This window comes from Neovison vison, chromosome 1 (assembly GCF_020171115.1).
Source record: "Neovison vison isolate M4711 chromosome 1, ASM_NN_V1, whole genome shotgun sequence".
Classification (NCBI taxonomy): Eukaryota; Metazoa; Chordata; class Mammalia; order Carnivora; family Mustelidae; genus Neogale; species Neogale vison.
This window is the reverse complement of record NC_058091.1, coordinates 316,572,782-316,582,623: the sequence shown is the minus strand read 5'-3', so window position 1 is coordinate 316,582,623 and position 9,842 is coordinate 316,572,782. Positions and strand designations below refer to the sequence as shown.

General features: G+C 47.7%; 1 protein-coding gene across 1 annotated transcript in view; it reads right to left on the bottom strand.

Annotated features, from left to right (window-relative positions):
• Positions 1 to 788: 788 nt before the first annotated feature.
• LOC122896157 (palmitoyltransferase ZDHHC11-like) overlaps positions 789 to 9,842 on the bottom strand; it is a 37,259-nt gene continuing 28,205 nt past the window's right edge. Inside the window, exons 12-14 of the mRNA XM_044234235.1 lie at positions 3,622 to 3,656; positions 1,337 to 1,429; positions 789 to 1,115 (exon numbers count right to left, since the gene is read on the bottom strand). Coding sequence (XP_044090170.1) covers positions 1,106 to 1,115; positions 1,337 to 1,429; positions 3,622 to 3,656 — 138 coding nt within the window. The 3' untranslated portion in view covers positions 789 to 1,105. The remainder of the gene's footprint in view (positions 1,116 to 1,336; positions 1,430 to 3,621; positions 3,657 to 9,842) is intronic.

Here is a 9,842-nt window from a genome sequence, read left to right as displayed (position 1 = left end):
TTAATTAGAATAAAAATTCAGAATTCAACAGTGTAGCCCACCAGGGCTGGGGATTCTCTATTTTTGTTTGTTCAGGTTTGCTAATCTGTACAAACTGACTGGAAAGGGAACTACCTTTCTTAAGTGAGAATGCATTTTTCAACTTTGGAAAATTTAGAATTAAGTGTACAAATGTTTAAGAGACCCAAGTCCATGCTGTCACTACTGTTGCATTAGAAAGCCCTATATGCATATTTGGTATTTACCTTCTTGGATGCCAAAGAGAATGCGTCCTCCTGGGTGTGAGGGGGTAGGGTCTGAGCTATTGAGGTCTCAAAGCTCTGCCCACAGTTAGGAGGTGACCCCAGCCTTATCCAATCTTTGGCATCAAAGTGGGAAAGATGGTCTGTCTCAGATAATCCGCAAAGGAGTTAAATGTGATGAGGGATAGTCCCCAGCAGGATGGCCGTGAATGGTCAGGGCTGACTCGGATACCTGAGACTGGGGATAAGATGTCCCTGAGACTGCTCTACCACGCATTGTGGAGGGGAGCTCGGGAACCAGACTTGGGAGAAGAGGGCTTGAACACCTTCATCTGGACACGCACTACAACTAGGTGGGCCACGCTGTCAGTACCGGCCTGGTCATCACGACTTTGTTCTTGAACACTGTCCTTCCTGCCGCTCAGAAGAAGCTGTGTGGCGCCCACCACCCAAGAAGGGATGGTCGGGTGGGGTGCCGATGGAATGGAGCGGACTGCCACCACGGTCTCCAGGTATGGCAGGAGGCTGGATGGGAGTGACGGCGGGGAGGGGTCGTGCCCCATTGTGTTGGCCATGGTTTAAGCTGAGACGTGGCCAGTCACACCCAGTCCCCACTGAAGACCGGCCTCCGGCATCTCCCACATGGAACTCTGAGTCCCGGCTGCTAACGAACAGAGCGGGCTGTGTATGTTGACATGGGAAAGGAGCAGGGGAGCCCTCGCTGTGGGAGTGAGTGGACCGCCGGGATCCCGGGGGACAGGCCACAAGTCCGCCAGGCGCTGGCTGCCGTGCCGGTTGCAGATGTCCACACACATCACCCAAGCACACCTGATGCTTCTGTTCCGGTCACGCCCACGTTTCGATCATGTCTCCCTGCTCAAACACGTGCCCCACAATTTAGAACTTTCGTGTCTTCACCTTCCTTCCCTCATACTCCCTCCCACCCTGTCCCTGTTGGAGCTGCATCCCTAAGAATGCTGTAAATACTTTAAACCAGCCACCTGCCCTCCCCCCAGCTCTTGTGGGGAGGCTTAGACCCTCCGTCGGCTCTCCCTCCTGTAGCTGAGGCTCATGCATGGCCGCCCCTCACCTACCGTCGGCCCCACGTTCTCTGGGAACACGGTACTGGACAGCTGATGAGAGCGCGCGTCCGACAGCAGGCGCTCCTTGGACGTGACTCTGGTGGGCTGGGGCAGGAGGAAGGGGAGACACGCGTCAGCAAGAAAGGGAAGGCGGACAGCTGCTGACAGCCGCAGGCCGCAGCATGCCGCGGGCCCCTTCCTGCGGCTTCCCGTTCTTCCACAGCCCGCAGGCCTGCTGCGCGCTGGGAGACCCCCTCCCCCTGAGAGGAGGGGCCGCACCAGCAGCAGGGACCAGCACAGGTGCTGTGTGCCCTGGATCTCCACCACCATGCCAGGGGGATGCAGAACTACAGAGGAGGGCCCGCTGAGGGGCCCCCGAGACACGAGGAAGAATGATTTGGAGACATCCAGCCCGGCACCGTGACTTGCAAGCTGAAGGGGACAGGGTGAGAAGACACAAATTCTGTCAGTGTCCCTAAGGAGCCTCCAAGTGCATCCCTCTCCAGCACCTCCCGGCATGAATGCAACCGCGGCCACACATTGACTGCTGTCCTGTAAGACTCAGGGCCCCAATGTCACTGTCCTGGGCCTATGATGTGGAGCAGGCGTCTGGAGCCCCTGCTCAGGCTCACTGGCTGGGCGGCTACAGGACGGGCCCCGGCGAGGGCTGGTGGATGGAGGCCCCACACAGTTCTGGAAGCTTTAGCTTCAGATGTGTGGCCCCCTCCCCTCTCTATTTCTCCGTCTGGTCATTTCTGTGGGGCCGCCTGTGGCATGTGCTCCGGTAGGAATTGTGCGAATGAGACAGGCCAATGGCTACCCCCAGAGAGTGAAGCTTCGGCAAGCCCGGCCCCGAGCTTCCTCTAAAATGCGCCTGCGGTTAACATCGGTTACGGAGTTGTGACTCCATAAGCGCCCACAGCTGCTTACACACAGCTCTGAGCATCAAGAGGTGTAGACAGCCGGGGTCTGCAGGCGCGGGCTCTGGTCTGCACAGTGGCCGTGACCCGAAGGCTGCGGGCACACCCAGGCCCCCACCGGCCCCGCCCAGCACGAAGTCCCAGTTACCCTAGAAATGCTTCCCGCTGCAGAGAACGGCTGCCCAGGTGTTAGCGCCTGCCACGTCCAGGCGTCTGTAAGGCCACCTGTGCTCCCTGACACGTTAGTGCTCCCCTCCCCCAAGTCGCCCAGCTTTCGGGGCAGAGAGGCCAAACTGTGTCTAAACAAGAAGATCCCAGTGAGGAGAAGCAGGGTACACCTTCCAGATGGAACAGTGAATTCGGGGTGCTTTCTTTTAACACGACAAACCTCACAATACACGGAATTTTAAAGCAGGCCCCTAAGGAGGTAAACAACAGGGTTTTAATTTTTTAAAAGAAAAAGTTATGTGTGTGATGCACATGGAGACACTCTATGTGGAGACGTGAACGACACCAGTCAAAACGCCAGCAGCGGACACTGGTGGGCAGAGGAAGGAAAGACTTCTGCCTGTGCACTGGGCATATTTATAAGTTCCAAATTTTCTAAAATAAATACTCAATAATGTGGCAATCTGAAAAATTTTTAAGGTGGAAATGTATGATCCTGGTGCACCAATTTTCAATTATTCTTGCTGGAAAGGAACAAAATAGGAAATGTGGAGAGACAGAAGGAGAAAATTGCCATCCGCAAGCCAAGGAGAGAGCCTGACAGGCCCCTGACCCTGCCCACCCTGTGATTTCAGGCTCCGGCCCCCAGAACAGTGAGACCACACAGTCTGGTGGCTTATGCCCCTGACTTTGTGGCCCTTTGGGGCGACAGCCCTGTGCACTAAGACACTCACTGGAATGGGAGCACAGTTCCTGTGTCTCGGTGACTTGTCACAACAGCACAGTCCTGTGTGCAGACAGTGTGTGTTGTACCATGAGTAGCAGCCTCGGCTGCGACCTTCACCATGGGCCACTTTCTGCGTCTGCGATTTCATGTCTGCGTGTGTGCGTGCGTGCGGCGCTCCGGGCTCTCGGGAGCGGCGTGAAACCAGGTGTAGGGGCCGTGCTAAGGAGGCTCGGACTCACTCCCCACGTGTTCTCTGAGCGACACATCCGTGAGCTCTGACCGCCTCCTGTCCGGTCAGCAGTTAACGGTGCGGACGGACGGGAGAACGAGGCCGTGAATCCGGGTTAGTGTTGAGTGTGATGACGTTACACATTATTTAAAATCTCCCATCAGAGATGAACGACCTTCCAGATCATTGGGGTTACGAAGAGCAGGAGCCACATTCACACACATCAAACGACTCTGGCAAGTGTACAACGTACCTCTGTGCGGATGGGCTCGGGCCGCTGTCTGCGCACTGCATGAATGAAAATGAACAAAAAGGGGAAGGAGTTGATACTCACGTTCTTTCAGAAAGTCCAGTCCATTTTTAGTCATGTGGAGTGACCCTGTCTCAGAGACTCAGGACGGGGTCCCCCAGACGGACGGCTCCCCTCCTCCCACACCCACCCCGTGAGCACAGGCAGCCGCGGTCCTCTTTGGTGAGAGCCTGGGAGCGGGACCGCTGGTCAAACGTAAGAGCAGAGTCCAAGTTCTAAGAAACCGCCAAACTGCTTTCTGAAGTGGCATCACTTTCCGGTTCCCCTGTGACTTCCGACTGCTGCCCCTCAGGCTTTGGCTTCTCAGCATCCTGCCGGCGCTCAGCGCCATTAGCCTTTCCCACCGGGTCCTGCTAACTGGCAGAGCTGTGGCATGGATTCACATTTTCCGAATGGTAAAGGACATGGAACTCCTTTTCGGGTGTCTATTTGCCACCCATATATCCTGTTTGGTGGAGACTATTAAAATATTTTCCCCATTTTAAAAGTGGAGCTGTTTTAAAGAAGACGTCCAGATGGCCAACAGACACATGAGAAAGTGCTCCACATCACTCGGCAACAGGGAAATACAAATCAAAACCACAGTGAGATACCACCTCACCCCAGTCAGAATGGCTAAAATTAACAAGTCAGGAAATGACAGATGCTGGTGAGGAGAAAGGGGAACCCCTTACACTGTTGGTGGGAATGCAAGCTGGTGCAACCACTCTGGAAAATAGCATGGAGCTTCCTCAAAAAGCTGAAAATACGGGTGCCTGGTGGTTAAGCATCAGCCTTCAGCACAGGTCATGATCCCAGGGTCCCAGGATGGAGCCCCTCAATGGGCTCCCTGCTCAGCAGAAAGTCTGCTTCTCCCTCTCCCACTCCTCCTGCTTGTGTCCCCTCTCTCGGTGTGTGTCTCTCTCTCAAATAAATAAATAAAATCTTTTTTTTTTTTAGTTGAAAATAGGGTGCCTCGGTGGCTCAGTGGGTTAAAACCTCTGCCTTTGGTTCAGGTCATGATCTCAGGGTCCTGGGATTGGGCCCCACATCAGGCTCTCTGCTCAGCCTGGAGCCTGCTTCCACCTTTCTCTCTGCCTGCCTCTCTGCCTACTTGTGATCTCTGTCTGTCAAATAAATAAATTAAATCTTTTTTTTAAAAGTTGAAAATAGAGCTATCTTATGACCCAGCAATTGTACTACTGGGTACTTACCCCAAAGTTACAAATGTAGTGATCCCAAGGGACACATGCACCTCAATGTTTCTAGCAGCAATGTCCACAATAGCCAAACTATGGAAAGAGCCAAGATGTCCACCAACAGATGAATGGATAAAGAAGATATGATAAATATATATATGGCTGCATAGTATTCCACTATACATAAGTGGAATACTATGCAGCCATCAAAAGATAAGAAATCTTGCCATTTGCAACAACATGGATAGAACTAGAGGGTATCATGCTTAGCGAAATAAGCCAATCAGAGAAAGACAACTATCATATGATCTCCCTGATATGAGGAATTTGAGAGGCAAGGTAGGAGATTTGGGGGAACTAGGGAGGGAAAAAATAAAACAAGATGGGGTAGGGGGGAGACAAACCATAAGAGACTCTTAATCTCAGGAAACAAACGGAGGGGTGCTGAGGGGGTTAGGGACAACGTGGCAGGGTGATGGACTTGGGGGAAGTTATGTGCTATGGTAAGTGCTGTGAATTGTGTAAGCCTGACAATTCACAGACCTGTACTCCTGGGGCAAATAATGCATTAGATGTTAATATTAAAAATGGGGCTATTTTCCTTACTAAGTTTTGAGAGTTCTTTATATATATTCTGGATGTAAGTACATGGCTGGCAAATATTTATTCCAGCCTGTGACTTACATTTTCTGTTTTTGTAATGGTGACTTTCAAAGAGCAAATGCTTTATTTTTTATGAAGTCCAATTTTTCATTTTTTGGCTGAGTAGTGTTTTGGTATCCTATTAAAGAAAACTTTGCCTAACTCAAGGTCACAAAGAGCTTACTATGTTTTCTTCCTAAAGTGTTAAAGTTTACCTCTTAAATTCAGGTCTATGACTGATTTTGAGTTATGTGTGTGTGTCTGTGTGTGTGTGTGTGTGGTATGAAATAGGGTATTGTGTTCTTTTTTTGCATCTGGTTATCCAGTTGTTCTAGCACCGTTTATCAAAAATACTCTCATCCCCCCCCCCCCCGTTGAATTGCCCTCCTCCCTCTGTTCAACATCTGCTGCTCAGGTTTTATTTTGGGAGTTTCTACTCTGTTCCACTGGTTCATACATCTATCTTCATGCCAGTCCCACACTGTCCTGATTCCTGTAGCTTGGTCATAGATTTTTTTAAATAAAATGTTCTGTTTTTAAAAAAATATTTTATTTATTTATTTGACAGACAGAGATCACAAGGAGGCAGAGAGGCAGGCAGAGAGAGAGAGGAGGAAGCAGGCTCCCCACTGAGCAGAGAGCCCAAAGCGGGGCTTGATCCCAGGACCCTGGGACCATGACCTGAGCTGAAGGCAGAGGCTTTAACCTGCTGAGCCAGCCAGGCACCCCGGTCATAAAATTTTTTTGATTGATTGGTTGATTGATTTGACACGGAGAGAGAGATCACAAGTAGGCAGAGAGGCAGGCAGAGGGGGAGGGGGGGAAGCAGGCACCCCGCTGATCAGAGAGCCTGATTCGGGGCTCAATTCCAGGACCCTGGGATCATGACCTAAGCCGAAGGCAGAGGCTGAAACCACTGAGCCATGCAGACACCCCCGGTCATAAATTTTTAAGGCAAGTTGTGTGAGTCCTCTGATTTACTGCTTCTTTTTCCAAATTATTTTGGCCACTCTAAGTCCTCTGAATTTTGATATATATTTTAGGATTGGCTTGATATTTCCTTTAAAAAAGTTTGCTAGAAATTCAGTAGGGATCACAGTAAATCTGTAGGTCAGTTTAGGGGAAATTTGCTCTCATGATAATGTTCTGTTCTCCATTCCATGAGTATTCTAAATATTTCTGTTTACGTAGATTGTGTTCGATCTCCCTCAATAGTTTGTAGCTCTAAGTATACAAATTTGGCTCTTATTTTATTACCTTATTTTTATTATTTTCAATGTTATTTCAAATGGAATGGTTTTCTTATTATCATTTTCAGATTCTTCATTGCTAGTTTACAGAAATATAATTGAGATTTTTGTATCTATTTTGTATCCTACCACCTTATGGAGCTATCTTATTTCTTTTTTTTTTCATCATCTTATTTCTACCAGACTTTTTTTTACAGATTTGTTAGAAGCATGTTCCATGCAAATAAATATGGTTTCATTTTGAAATCTATGTCTTTTATTTATATTTCTTGCTCTGTTGTATTGGCTGGAACTTCAGTAAAACGTCAAATAGAAGTTTGAAGTGGACATTCTTGCTTTCGTCCCAGTCTTAAGGGGAAAGTATTCAGAATGAATGAAGTGTGAATTAGTTACAAGAGTCATTAGGCACTCTTTACCAGATTACAGGCATTTCCCACACCCCTGGGTGTGGAATTGTTTTTGTCATACAGAGATGTGCTATCACGTCAAATAGATTTTTCTGGTTGACCAATATGCTCACATGTTTAATGTTCTTTGTATTATTAATATACTTATTACATTCACTTATTTTCAGATGTTAAGCCAACCTTGCATTCCTGGAATAAACTTCAATTAGTAATGGTATATAATCCTGTTTCTCTGTAACTACATTTGGTTTGATAATATTTCGTTAAAATATTTGCCTCTACATTCACGAATGTTTCCAGCTCATCCTATTCCTCCTCTCTGGGACGACACTGTCTGGCATTGGTGTCACGCACTGACACCACAGAGAATGGAGAAGTGCTGCTTTCTTCTCTGGTCCTGGTCCTGAAGGTCTGTACATGACTGCTGTTATTTTCTTCTTAAAATATCAGGTAGAATTTATCAATTTATTAGGACCTGGGATCTTCATGAGAAACTTAAATTAACGGTTGTCTTTGTTATATGTCTATTCAAACTTTCTATTTCTTTTTGAATGTCAACTAAGTAGAATGACAACTCCCTTTCTTAAGAAAGCATGTTTCAAAAAAAGAAAGAAAGCAAGCATGTTTCAACCTTGGGATGTTTTAAGTATAGAAAAATTTAAGAGACCCAAGCCTATTTTGTTACCATTTGTGTAGTAAAAAGTCACCGTGCATATTTGATATCCTATGTTATTGAATGCTGACAAGAAATTGTCCTGCTAGGAGTGGGACAGAACAAGATATCGACTCTCCGAGTCTTAAATGTCTATGTGCATCTAGGAGGTGAGGTTGGCCTGATTCTATCTTGTTGGATGCCAAATAGAAATAAGGAAGCTGTGTCTGGGAGAATCTTTTGTGGGATTTAACATAATGATCAATGGCAAGTGGCTGTCACCGTGGCAGCCACATGGTCAGGGCTGGAAGCCAGTGTCACACAGGAGAGTCCCAGGCAAATTGGGACAGATGGTCACCCTGGTTTTAATGGCAGCAAAGAAAAGTCTGTAGCCATCTGCTCATGGCTTGGAGTGAGGGTCTCCTCTTAGTGGCTGAGTCCGGGGTGGGGGAGAGGCTGGGCATGTGATAGTTTCCACTAAATGTGTTTCTAAACTTCCAGCAGATGAGCAACAAGGAAAATGACTTCGTTGACAATATCATTGTTACTAAAGGTGGGTTTCAACACCTTCCTACTTCGAAATTATTACAAGGAGCCCTCCCTCTGATGCCCTGCAGGGTCTGTGGTGAGATGGAACTCCTCCCACAGAGAATGTAAAGTCACCTGTGACCTACAAAAGTCAGCATAGTCACAAATCCTGTTTTAAAATAGCCCACCAGAAACTCCCAGACAGCTGTAGAAAGTAGATCCAAAAGGAGGCAAAAGGAGGCGACCCTGCTGCCCTGATCCTGTGAAGAGCAGATGCCCCCCCCCACCCCTTACTCCACGTCTCTTTCCTACAGTGACTCCCTAACATTTTTCAGTGAAGAATTTCAAAGATCTATAAAAGCTGAAAGGATTGTACAAGAATGCCCAAATACTCAACACTTGGTTCTACCACTGTTAAAGTTTTGCTGTACATTTTTTTTACCCTATGATTACCCATCCATCATTATACATCCCATGTACTCCAAAGCCTGTCATGTGCTGACAGCAGCACCTTCATTAAAGTGCAGTAGATCGCACAGTTTTAGCAAACCCATTTTTGTACTGCGTTTCTCTCTCTCACTCTCTCTCTCTCTCTCTCTCTCACACACACACACACACACACACACACACACAAAATACAAGCCCCACACTTAAGAACATTTTCTGTCCTTCGATTTTTCTTCTCCTCCCTTCCCCACCTTTGCTCCCATGTGAGCTGCACCCCTGGGGACTGTTGGGGTCGATTCTACGTTAAAACATGTTAACCCCCAGGCCTACCTGGGCCTACTTAGCCATAGTGACTCCATGTTGCCTAGGTAGACATTTTGTTGTTTAATAAATGTCTCAACAGTTATTGATATCAGTTCCAGGTAACTGTTACTAAAACACACACCTAAAACAAGGCCATTTTGTTTATATCAGTTCCAAGTAACTATTACTAAAACACATACCTAAAACAAGGCCATTTTGTTGTTTAATAAACACCTCAACAGTTACTAGCATCGATTCCAGGTAACCGTTACTAAAACACACAGGTAGGAGACATCCAATCAGCCAAAGCCACATATGTAGATGTCTGCAATTGTGCCCTATAAAAACTAGCCTGTAAGACCAAGGGGCGTCGCTCTCTTCAGAGGCGGCCCTGGCCGGTCAGTCTGACATCTAATGCTTGGCATAGAATAAAGCTTTACATAACTTTTACTTTGTCTCAGCCTCGTTTCCCTGGCCAGTCAATCTAACTTCTAGTGCTTGGCATAGAATAGGGCTTTGTGTAACTTTGTCTCAGTCTCGTTCCTTTGATAACAGACCCAACATATGGGGGCTCATCCGGGATTAAACAACGAGAACTGAGCCCCCATCAGAATTTCTGGGAAAAGCCTCCAGAGGTAAGATCTCCATATTCCGTGAGATCTGGTCTGTCTGGTTGTGGAGCTCCAGGGTATGGCCCACCAGGGAGAAGCTGGACGCAGCCATGCTCCCCAGGGCTGGAGTGGATGTGGGGACACCC